At 45.0% G+C, this 13140-nt stretch overlaps 1 protein-coding gene across 1 annotated transcript in view; it reads right to left on the bottom strand.

Moving 5' to 3' along the window:
• Positions 1–13140, bottom strand: part of LOC147619608 (putative serine/threonine protein kinase IREH1) — a 119438-nt gene that overhangs the window by 68582 nt on the left and 37716 nt on the right. Inside the window, exons 6-7 of the mRNA XM_086773279.1 lie at positions 4468–4640; positions 82–331 (exon numbers count right to left, since the gene is read on the bottom strand). Of these exons, the coding sequence (XP_086629405.1) occupies positions 82–331; positions 4468–4640 (423 nt within the window). The remainder of the gene's footprint in view (positions 1–81; positions 332–4467; positions 4641–13140) is intronic.

Genomic DNA, 13140 nt, shown 5'->3' on the forward strand with positions numbered 1-13140 from the left:
CCTGCAATAGGGCACTCAGGCAAGGGCTTGGCCCACACTTTTTTCTTTAATATTTATAGCCATTTAGAGCAATTTACTCACTTTGATTGCAAAAAGATCTCCAGTCGCCCGCTTCTTTGCCAAAAATACTCGGCCAAAAGCACCCCGACTGATCAGCTTCAAGATATCAAAGTCTTCAATTGTGATCCGATCATTGTAAGAAGAATGAGTTGGTGTCGACTTAGAGCTTTGCCCTCCGTCATCTGTTGACATGCCATCATCCTCAAAGGAGCCACTTAACAAGTCAAACTTCCGCAAGTCTCCAGCCCCACTAAAGAGGTAAATCTTTTCCCTACAGTACAACAGCGAATTTCAAAAATTCAACAAATTGCTTACACCCAAAAATTACGTCATTATAGCCTTGCCAGTTGCCACAGGCCATGATCCTTAGACATCCCATTTCGTACGCAGTGTTGTGCATCTTGCACATGACAAGATCAAACACATCTCTACCAATGTCGCCATAAGTCCACTGACTCGTTGACTCCACAAGCTTGGCTCAAGGGCACCTCCCATAGAGCTATGGCTAGGTGGTGAGATTATCAACTCTCCTTCTAAGGTCCTTTGGACTCACTTGAATTAAATTTGTACGCATAGCTCACTGAGAGATCGTTATACTGCAATCTATGTATGGAACTGCAACCCTGATCATGAAGGAAGCGGTGTAACGCGCACAAGCTTTTTAATTTATGCCCAAAAACTCCTAATTGCCAATGTGCCAAAAATGTCTTAAGCCCTGTAGCCTGTTTTTTAGCTTAATGCCACACATGGTAACGCAATGAAAATGGGCTCTAATGGGCAGCCAAAAGTGGGAACAGGAAAAAGAGCCAACTATGATGCAACTAAGTTTAGTGTTCATGAAATAACGGGCTGCAAGTAAAGGAAACAACGAGTGCTTGTTATATTGCACAAGGAGAAGTGGTACCTTATCTGGTTTACGCAAAGAGAGTAAAGACAGATCACTAGTGGCTTCATATTACTACAAATGGGAAAGGCATCCTGGTGACCACCTAAAAGTGCCCAACTGCCATTTATGGCACTCATGGACAGCAAGAGAGCTATCTGCTGTATGCACACCTGTAACAAGTCCCTTTCACTGCATCATCCTCACATCCCATTTCCACCAGCCATCGTGAATTGCTGCTGCCACCTCTCCCCCTTCATCTACTATGTTGCGCTTAGTCTTGTATGTGCAAGAAAGTAAGTGTACTTTTCTTACAACAAGGGCCAAAGCAGCAACGAACGAAAGGAGATTCCTACAAATAAAGCCAGCACGTCCTATATACTTCCTCTAGTAAGTTGCTTTCCTACAGGATGAGCAAAGAGATCTATGACTTGTTCTAATGTGTAGTCATAGTCGCATAAACTTTACTGTCCTAATGGCACAAAAATCAGACTCTTAAAATTTGAGAGCAGGGAGGCTGCTTTGCCAACAGCACCTTGAAAGAGTCCACAGAGCGGAAGCAAAGTGGCACTAGAATGTGCTGAACAGAGAGTGCAAGAGAGAGAGAGGTATGGAGAAAACTATGCTGAATATACTGAAGCAAAATAGTCCCAAGCAAGAGACACTACAAGTCTCATAAGTGAGGGAGCAAAATATGTACAAGACTGAAAGAATGATAAGAGGCCAGCCCCAACTATTTATAGGTGAGGACGGCTGGCCGACTGGAGTAGAGGAGCTGACCGACAAGTAAAATACCAAAAGGGCTCGGAAAAATCCCAGAAAAATATGGAAAAAAGGGGGTGACCAGCCCACAATCAAGGGCCATACAAATGGAACCAAAAGGACACCAAAAACGGGCAAAAACTGGGGATGAATGTGCTAACACCCCCTCTTAGCACCAGATGCTAAACATAACTCCGAGAAGCCAAAGAAGTCGTCCTCTGTCAAAGACAAAAGAAAGCAGCAACAACAGGTACCAGGAAAGCTCCACAAGCAATCTCCACAGCACCTCAACTACAAAAGTAACTAAACAAGCTGCCAGGTACACTGTTCTTCTAGAAGAAATCAACCATGAAGATTGCATCGTGCTGCTCCAAATATCGGTGCCAAACCCAAATATAAACACAGTGTCACAGGAATCCCTAGAAGCCTGTAGCTCTAAGAAGATAATACCCTCAAAAGAAATAGAGTCCATTTGCTCCAACTCTATACCAAGAGTAGCCAAATGCTGTATAATAGCACCCTCCTCGAAGGTCGGCATCGCCAGATGTAAGAACTTAACTGCCTCCTCTGAAAACTGATGTCGGGACTCCACAAGCCCAACCAAATCCAAATCCCAATCCTTCAATCCCTGGAAGTACCACTATGCCCTAGGCACAGTCACGGACACACCTGACCACAATCCAGAATCCTCACACAGAGTAAGGGAAATAGGAACATTCATAGTAGTGGTAACTGAAGTAGTAGTAGCCTCCTCAATAGCATCACACAGCGTAGAAGCAGGCTCCTCCATAGAAGGCAAAGGGACCAGCAACACATCCTGGTCACTGGTTGTCGAAGAAAGAATCGGAGGCGAAGCAATAGGAGAAAAATCCCCCTCAGAAGCTGTGAGCAAAGATAGCCCACGGTCATCCTCAAAAACATTACCAGAGATATCATCCTAGCAAGGAGAAGTATGCACAGAAACTGAAGGCAAGGGAACAGGAGAAACAAGCTCCTCAGATGCAGTGAGCAAAATTGGCCCACTATCCTTCACTGCAGGAACATCTCCAAAAGGAGTAAAGATCACTAGCTGCAGAGCACCGAGAAGCAGAAAGCATCTGCCGATCACTCGCATCACCATACAGGTCACAAAGCAACTACCACACATAGAAAGTAGAAGCATCATCAGGAGCATAGATGAAGTGTCGAAGAACCGAATCCTGACAATTCAGGAGGAGAAAGCCATAGATCAAGCCATAGATCTGTCCGCCAGTCTTCCTCCACCGACACACATCCTCCGCAAAGGCAAGGTCCGGCAAGCACCGATTCTTGTACGAGAGAAACTCCATCAAACCATACTCCCTGACAATAGAAATAACCTGCAACTTCCATGACTGAAAATTACCACCATCCAACTTGTCTGCCTCATCAAGGAAATAACAAGAGAGTGGTACGGGAGCTAAATCTGAAGTTGTCATCATTGATCCAATCAAGAGAACCAACCCTCATAAGATAAAACTGTCCAAATCAAAAAACGCTGATATAGGACCCTTCCTCCCACCAAAACGCAACCCTAAGAGGCTGGACAGCACTCGAGAATATGCTGTAAGAGGGTGCAAGAGGGAAAGGCAACAACAAGGACAGTAGCTTGGGCTCTCCTCAAGAAAAACGCACTATCTCTAAAGAAGAAGTGTCCTCCACAGGTACCAAAAGTGCCACCAAAGCCTGCAACACCACAGACCTCCTCCGCAAAGGGGAAAGCCCACTGGAGAGGAAAACGCAGCACAGAAGGCTGCTGTCCTAAAGAAAAACAGGCAGCCTATGTCCAATCTCCACGTGGAAAGAAAACGCTGATCAGAAAATACCTGATGGCTGCAATTGGTGAAGCCAATCTAAAAGAGAAGTGACCAGCAGGTGCAGTCCCGAAAACGCAGCAGCAAAGGGCTGCAAATCTGAGAGAAAACGCAGAGGAGAGGGTGCTGAAAACAGGGCTGAATCTGGGGCAGCAAAGAGGTTGCTAAACCAGGAGCTCTGATACCATGAAAGTGTGCCCAGAGCAGAAGCAGAGTGGCACTAGAATGTGCTGAACAGAGAGTGCAAGAGAGAGAGAGATATGGAGAAAACTATGCTGAATATACTGAAGCAAAACAGTCCCAAGCAAGAGACACTACAAGTCTCATAAGTGAGGGTGCAAAATATGTACAAGACTAAATGAATGATAAGAGGCCAGCCCCACCTATTTATAGGTGAGGAGGGCTGGCTGACTGGAGCTCAATAAGCTAGCCGACTGGTAAAATACCAAAAGGGCTGGGAAAAATCCCAGAAAAATATGGAAAAAAGGGGTAGCCAGCCCACAATCAAGGGCCATACAAATGGGACCAAAAGGACACCAGAAATGGGCAGAAACTGGGGATGAATGTGCTAACACACCTTACCCTAATATCTCAATGAAGATTCAACTGTTCTTCATCCAACCTGAGTACACATCAAGAGTCAAGACCTGCACCCAGTCAGGCCAACAATCCACATACTCTGATTGATGGTTGGTCTATACTCCAGAACAAGTTCAAAACTACCACTATGACATGAAAGAAAATGCAAACAGATACGTACGGCCACGTCACCTTGTCATGTCATTAAGTACGCTATAGATAATGGCAACTCGGCATACACAGCCATTCCATATCATTCAATGGCATGAAAGGGTAGTCAGCAGCCATTAAATTCACAAAGTGCACATAGCCATTCCATAAATTCATTTCAAAACGTGAGAGAATGTTCACCTTAGAAGTTTATGTATCCGCCTTCCAAATGTGTCTACAGTAAGAGCAGCAATTTTGTTCCGTGTAAAAATCTCATGCAGCTCCTCGAAACATGATCCCAGAGCGTCCAATACCCCCTCCTCCATGTTGCTCTTATTGGCAATGTCTTTGGCAATACCTGCAAGTTCATAGATCTGCCAAAACACTATAATATCTGTCAGTCTCATCACAGAATTATTTTCAACAAACAAAGCTCAAATAGCAAGTAGATCTTAATTACACATCTAGATTAGTACCTTTTCTTCAAACAAAGGAAATATCTATTAAGTATTTAAAAATCTTACATCCCAGTTCCTTTTATAGAGGAAGAGCACTTCGACATAAGGATAACTAGTCACCAAGCCAATCAGGAATGCGATGATTTCACAAAATACCATATCCTCTATAAGGCCGGGTCTATGAGACCACATAGCCATATGGAACTACAACGGCACTATGTGGTCTAACCTAGGAGCGATGAGCGAGAACCTCATAGGTAGGGATATCTTCTACATGGAGACACACCACAGCCCTGAGAGGGGACTACCATACATAGCAGGTTACGAGTGGAAGTCAGCCTTCCAAGGTGAGACCCGCATGTCAGGAGGGGTACAAGGCTCAAGAGGCATTGCCGTCCTCTCTCAGGCAGATTCTTCGCATTGTCTGTAAGGATGAGGAGGCACGGTACCTATGGATGTGTCTACAGCTGACTGGAGAGAGAGCTATCTGTCACTGGCCTTTGTATTTTGACATCCAAGGAACCACGAACACAAGAGAATGCTCACGGTTTATATTCCACTACAAGGAATTGAGTAATCTAGAACTCAACGATTGTTGTCCAAGTTGTATCCAAAAGGAGCAATTCTGAGATTGAACAATACTAAATCTTTTGTACAAGAGCCACGGACTAGCCATCTCATGGAGGCACTGATTTATAGTCAGACACTCACATGGGTAGTTGGACTACGATACGAACTGGTATAAAAACCAAGAATGTGGTGTCAAAACCAAGGAACTGTTTGTGCATTCATTTGTTCATTTGATTTATGCTTGTGAGCATATCTGTGTATGTGGGCCAAGGGTCAGGGACGCCTAGTTAAACGCAACGACGAGCATGTGTACATGTGTGTGTGTCTTCTGGCATGTAACGGGTGCATGTTGATCTCGACAGGAAGAGAATCATGCTGGGAAACTCCTACATGAGAGCGACTCTAGAGGTGCAAGGGGTGGGAGTATCTCCCAAAGAGGTCAAACCCAAGGTCACTGTCTGTGAAGAGTGAAAACCGTGAGGGCAAGATGCTCCCCAAAGCCAAGCACAATAGAAGAGGAGGACATTCCGCATGAAGAACCATGTCTCAAGAGCCACAGAGAGAAGAGCTAAGCCCACAGCAAGAAAAAGCAGAGAAAAGCAAGACCTATCAATTGAGGACAACCGTTTAATAAGTTGGAGGGATGTCACTAAAGCATCAAAACACGTTGCTGCTATGCAAAAACGCAACGCGTCATACCCTATATTATATATATATATATATATATATATATATATATATATATATAGAGAGAGAGAGAGAGAGAGAGAGAGAGAGAGAGAGAGAGTTTGACGCTAACATGTGGCAAGATAGCAACGCAAGACTAGCTTACAAGCTTGGAATGATGCGACTACCATTTGGAAAGCAAAAGATTAAAAGCTTTAGAAATATTAAAAAGAGAAGAGCTTTTATTATTAAAAAGATGCTTTTTGGACTATAAGTGAGTTTTAAAGCACTTTTCTCAAGAGCTTTTGGACAAGAACTATAAATTCAGCTATTCTCTCATTGTTGAGACATGTAAAAAGACAAGAGAGCACTCTAGCTCTAAGAACTTGTACTCACGACTCCTCCAAGGGGTTTTATGGGGGGGTCGACCCAAGGCTATTCTGACCCCCAATGTGGTGTCTTCTCTCTATACTATCTCTTTTGTTTATTTTCAAATTTTCTTAAGGTTTTACGTGTAAAGTTGTTGTTTTTCTAAAGATAAGCTAAGTACCCATGCCACAACCCTTACGAAGGCCTGTTACAGTAAGAAGATCGAGCAAATGAAGAAAGGGGATAAGCAACCAACAAAGGAGGATGCAGCTAAAAATCAAAAGTCTTCGTCAAAGAGATCACCCAGTCCTCCACCTTTCGTGGAAGGAACAGGAGCCATGGTCATTCCAAATCAGCCCACTCTCATCATAGAAAAAGAGGACATGGTCAAAAAAGGTCCAAGAGCCCATCTTCTTCATCAAGTCTTTCATCTACCTCCTCTTCTTAAATAGTTGCTCAAAAATTCTCATCAAGTCTGGATCTTGGAGAATAGTGTCCAAATTGGTCATAGTTCCTTTGACCATGTGGGTTCTAGGGTCTTCTTGGGTTTGCTTCCCACTTTTGGTGGCTTCGTCCTCTTCTTGGTGGTGAGTGCTCCCCATTGCTTGAAGAAAAAGCAAAAAATACCGCATGTAAAGATCGTTATCCCTCGTAGGAGAGAGATATAGCCTTTGCTCTAATACCACTGTAACAGACCGTCATAAGGGTTGTGGCATGGGTACTTAGCTTATCTTCAAGAAGACAACTTCACGCGTGAAACCTTGAGAAAATCTGAAAATAAACAAAAGAGAGAGAGTAGAGAGAGAAAAGATGTAGGCATATGCTCACTTATGGTAGTGCTATGTGTGAACAGGGCTTAACCAAGGGCACTTTTTCCCATGTGGTTTTTCCCCTTGGATATCAAGTGTGAAAGGACACTCTACATATAATATTTTGTACTTCTATATTATATGGATGTGACACACATGCAAGGGTTGACTTGCATTTTGTGGCTACCACACTTTTGGCTCTCTCTCTCTTTTTCTCCCTCTCTCTCTCTCTCTCTCTCTCTCTCTCTCTCTCTCTTGCCTTAGCACTCCATCCACATCCCCACCCCCCCTTATATTGTTTGTATATGGGCTCCACTGATCCATGATGATTCACAGTTGTATCCAGACACATGCACACTTTTTCTTTTCTTTCTTTTCTTCCGATGACCGGAAGAACACAATTGTATTATTTTTTGTCTCATAGGCCGACTTTGGCCTCTCGTAGACGTTAATCTCTCTCTCTCTCTCTCTCTCTCTCTCTCTCTCTCTCTCTCTCTCTCTCATTTCTGTGTGAGCTTCTCCATCCTGCACCTAACCCTAATGTGCAAGTTTGTGTGTGTGTGTGTGTGAGTGTGAGTGTGTGAGTCCCACACCAACAATTGGTATGAGAGCTGGGGCAGCTGCATCTGGATTTCCGTCAACAGCAAACAGTCTGTTCGTCGCCTGTAAAATTCCGTCAACGTAGCCAGTCCGTCCGTTGCCTTCGAAATTCCGTCGACGGAGCCAGTCCGTGCGTCGCTCGTTCCGTCCGCTTCTTCCACCCAGCCCCAGCCCGCGGCACTAGTGCAGGGAGGACCGCCGCCGCCCCTCAGCACCTCCCCGGCCGACGTCGGCGGCCACGCTACTTCCGGCATTCAGTGCCGGCATCGCTAGTGCGCACAGAAACGCCGCCGCCCGTTTGCGCCTCCCACTCCGGCGGCTTTACTGCGGCCAGCTCTGCCTTTGCGCCGTCTTCGTTCCCGGCAAGCACCCGCCGTCGAGACCAAACCCGACGGGCTCAGATTCCCGCATTGTCTGACACGCCTGCTCCAGTTCTCGCCCTGCACCTCCTTCGCCTGGTTGCGGGTAGTCACGCACCAGCCTGTACCTGTGCCAGCCAGCTTTGCCACCGTACCTGCACCCCGCCGGCTCCTTTGCTAACTGGTACCTGTGCCGGCCAGCTTTGCCACCTCAGCTGCATGATTGTACCTGCTGCCTGTACTTGCCACATGGGCCAGCTTCAAAGTCCCAACACCTCCTCTCATCTCAGGTACCTTTAATGGGGATTTTTAATTTTTAAAAATAAAAATTTGAGCCATTTCAGGGCACGTTAGTTTCAGAAATTTCTAGGGGTTTGCCAAAAAATCCCCTTTGCCAGAAAAATGGCAGGTGTGCTGCCATTCATGCTGTTTGGGTTGGAATTTGGGGGTTTTCCAAATTGAGATCAAAATCAACAAGAGCCTTTTTTAGTTGCAAAAATTTGGGAGTTTTGTGAAAATTGGCCAATTAACTGCACATTGAAGCGATTGGAGTGCATAAAAATTGGGGCTTTTCATATTAGAGCATGTAATTGGGCATTGCAGCTGTGATTTGTCGCATATGTATACACATTGTGTAATTGGACAATTTGGTGCAGGTTTACAGCTGCTTCAGTTTGCAGGCAAACATTTGCATAGGACATTTGGTTGCCTGGCAGTGCACATTGGTGCTTGGTTTGCTTGCAGGTATATTTTGTTGACATAGCTCAAAATGCTACAGATGTATTTGGTGTGCTCACCCAAGAGGACAAGTTGGATGGATCTAACTACTTCCTCTGGAGTTTCATGATCCGTAATTTGCTGGTAGCCAAAGGGCTTTGGGGCATCGTGTGTGGTGATGACACACGCCCACTTACCATACAGCCAGCCACGCCTCAGAGGGGAGGTGCTCAAAGAGCTCCTAAAGTAGAACCTGCTTCCACACGAGTAGAAGAGATGGGACTCTAGGGATGCATAGGCCATGTCATTGATAGCCCTTTCAGTGAAAAGGACTATTATTCCGCACATTCGTTCTTGCAAGACATCGAAGCTTGCATGGGACACATTGGAAGCAATGTATCAGGTACGCAACGAGGCAAGAGTTGCCTACTTAAAGAGGCAATTGGATCTTTTTTCTATGGATGAGGGTGACTCCATGGCAGATCATCTCACCAAAGTGAAAGATTTACAAGAACAATTGCTCAACATTGATGAGGTTATCCCAGATAGACAGTTGGTCACCAACACTCTTCATTCTTTACCACCTTCCTACTTGGGCTTTCACACCTCTCTCAACCTCTCTATGAAAGGAGGTGGTGATCCCATCACTTTTGAAGAGCTGGTGGGTTTACTCTTGCAGGAAGAGCAAACAAGAGCAAACTTATCGAGCAACCGTGGTGGAGACAAGGCATTTACAGCCAAGGATAAGGGTAAAGCAAAGAGCTTTAAGCATGGGGGACAACAGTCTAGCAAGGCTGGTCATGGACAGCCCTCTTCTGGTGGTGAAAAGTCTGACAAAGGGGATGCAAACAAGCCCAAAAAGAAGGGCAAATGTCACTACTGCCATAAGCCTGGACACTATATCAGTAAAATGTAGAAAGCGGATTGCAAAAGAGAAAAGGAAAGAAGCAGGCAATGCCGTAGCAGACTCTTCTGATGACAAAGCACAACAATCAGCTAATGTAATTAAGGAAGAGTACACTTTTTTGGTCACATGCACTAGTGACACACCAAGTGCTTCAGACAATGATCTGACAGGCACGATGTATCATGGTATTTTGATAGTGGTGCTTCGGGTAACATCACTTCATGCAAAGATGTATTTCAGCACTTGGTTTATGCTTCAAATGGCCGCACTGTATCATGTGCAGATCATACCACATACCCAGTAAAGGGAATTGGCAATGTCATACTTATTGCAGCCAATGGTGCCAATATACCCAGTAAAGGGAATTGGCAATGTCATACTTATTGCAACCAATGGTGCCAATATATGTATGAAAAATGTATTGTATGTTCCAGGGATAAAGAAAAATCTGCTCTCCGTCTCAGCCATAAACGACCAAGGTTTAATGGTTGAATTTGAAGATGGGAAGTGTTTGGTAAAAGACCCATCAAAGGGTTATGAAATAGTCACTTCTAGAACACGATACAAAAGCTTGTATAAGCTGGACAGCTATGACAAGCGTACTTCTGTTGCAAATACAATGGCTACCCACACTCCTGCTATGCATGATGCAGAGCTATGGCATGCTTGTTTTGGGCATGTAAATTTTCAGAGTTTGATGCTTGATGGGGAGAAAACAGTTAGGGTTTCACTTGTGTGGGAGACATACACAGAGAAGAACAAGGGAGAGAGAGAGAGAGAGAGTTGTGGGGATAAGTCAACTCATGAGGCATGAGTGTGTGACTCCCCTATCACACATGTATATTGCACTAGTACACATAGTGCACTTAGTACATTAAAAGTACTAAGTGTACTATGTACTATAACTTATGGGCTTGTACACACTATAAGGGTGGGCATAATGCCTTTACCCCAACAACCTCCCACTTAAAGACAAAGTGCCCTTAAGTAAAGGAAAAAAAAAAATCAGCATGTACATGATAATACATAAGGCCATATCAAGGCTGAAACTGGCCTCATCCAATGCCCATCAAGTGTCTGCAATGAGCAAACCGCTCCGGAGGCAAACTCTTTGTCAACAGATCAGCCGGGTTGTCATCCGTGTGAATCTTAACAAGCTGAATTTGCTTGTTCTCTATCACCTCTCTGATGAAGTGATACTTCACATCCACATGCTTCGTCTTTGCATGAAAGACAGGGTTCTTTGCCAACTGGATGGCACTCTGACTGTCACAATGCAACAATGGAATATCCCCTGTATAGCCCAAATCAACCACTAACCGAGATAGCCATAATGCCTCCTTGCAAGCCTCTGTGGCTGCAATATACTCGGCCTCTGTAGTAGATAAGGCAGTGCACTTCTGCATCCTGGATATCCATGACACAGCACCTCCTGTGAATGTAAATACATAACCGGTAGTAGACTTCCGGTTATCTGGATGACCGGCATAATCCGAATCCGTGTAACCATGCACTAATGCATCCTGTTTGCCAAAGCAAATGCACAAATCCTGTGTGCCCTTCAGGTATCTCATGACACCTTTCACTGCTTCCCAATGCTTCTTGCCAGGGTTGGCCATGTATCTAGAAACCACTCCCACTGCAAATGCAATGTCCGGCCTAGTAGCAACCATGGCATACATGAGACTGCCACAAGCTGAAGCATACGGAATCTTGGCCATATCAGCCCTGTCTCTATCTGACTGTGGGCTGTCCATAGCACTGAGTTTCACATATGGAGGCAAAGGAGTACTAGCCTTCTTCCCCCCGTCCATATTGAACCTCTGCAAGACTTTGCCAATGTATTCCTTCTGAGACAAATACAACACATGCTGATTTCTGTCCCGAAGTATCCGCATACCCAAGATGTGATTTGCATCACCCAAATCCTTCATATCAAAGGTTTCATGCAGCTTCTTCTTCAAAGCATCCATCTCTTTACGAGATTTCCCGGCAATCAACATATCATCAACATACAAAATGAGAATCAATAGACTGCCATCCAAAGCTTTCTTGGTGTACAAGCAGTGATCTATGTCACTTCTCCTGAAATTCTGAGATTTCATGAATGTATCAAATTTATGATACCATTCTCTTGGTGCCTGTTTGAGCCCATAAAGACTCTTTTTCAGCTTGCATACAAGCTTCTCCTTTCCACTCACTGCATAACCCTCTGGCTGCTGCATATATATCTCCTCATGGAGATCACCATGAAGAAAAGCAGTCTTCACATCCATCTGAATCAAGTCCAGATCATCATGCGCAACCAAAGCCAACACAGCTCTAAGTGTGGTCATTTTGACCACTGGAGAGAAGATCTCCTCAAAGTCCACACCATATTCCTGCTTGAAGCCCTTAGCCACTAACCTGGCTTTGTATCTTGGCTTTGCATCAGGTGCAACTTTGAGCCTGTATACCCACTTGCAAGGCAAAACCTTCTTGCCTGCAGGCAAATGCACCAACTTCCATGTTTCATTTTTATGCAGAGAATCCATCTCTGACTTCATGGCACGCTCCCATAGAGCTTTGTCTGCCCTCTGTAAAGCCTCCTTGTAACATGAGGGCTCCCCACAGTCAGTGAGCATCAGATAGTCAACCCCTGGAACAAACCTGTCAGGGGCTCTGGAGGGTCTAGTGGACCTCCGTACCCAATGACCATCATTTGCAGGTTGCTGTCCAGCCTGCATATCACCCATTGGTGGCTCCTGTTCCATGCCATAAGGCTGAAAAATCATGCCTGGTATCTCCTCTAACTGTGGTATATCCATAGGGATATCTTCTGCCATCTCTGGCTGTCCATTTGGACCATTTTCAGCACCATTTAAGGGCTGGTTTTCCTGCTGTAATGGCTGATTTACAGCCCTTTGTTGTTGTCCATGATGTCCATCATCATCAAAGATGACTCTGCCAGGCTCCTGTTGCCTTGCAGGCTCCTTATACATGCATGTTTCATCAAAAATGACATCATTGCTGCGTATGATCTTTCTATTTACGGGATCCCAAAGTCTATACCCCATTTCACCTCTGTCACCATATCCTAGGAATATGCATTTGTGAGACTTAGGATCAAGTTTGGTGCACATTTCCCTGCGTATGTGCAGGTACGCAACGCAACCAAACACTCTCAAGTGCTTGTATGACGGAGGCTTCCCTGTCCATACTTCTTCTGGCACTTTCCCACCAAGCCTCGTGTTAGGTGACCTGTTTATAAGGTGAACGGCTGTCATAACAGCTTCAGCCCAAAAACCATGAGGTAATGCAGCATGTGACAACATAGAACGGACCTTCTCCTGTATGGTCCTGTTCATCCTCTTTGCTGTCCCGTTTTGTGGAGGACCATAAGGAGTAGAGAGCTCCCTCTTGATGCCTTTAGCATCACA

Source organism: Cibotium barometz, chromosome 33 (genome assembly GCF_041138505.1).
Source record: "Cibotium barometz isolate CiBa-2024 chromosome 33, ASM4113850v1, whole genome shotgun sequence".
Lineage (NCBI taxonomy): Eukaryota > Viridiplantae > Streptophyta > Polypodiopsida > Cyatheales > Cibotiaceae > Cibotium > Cibotium barometz.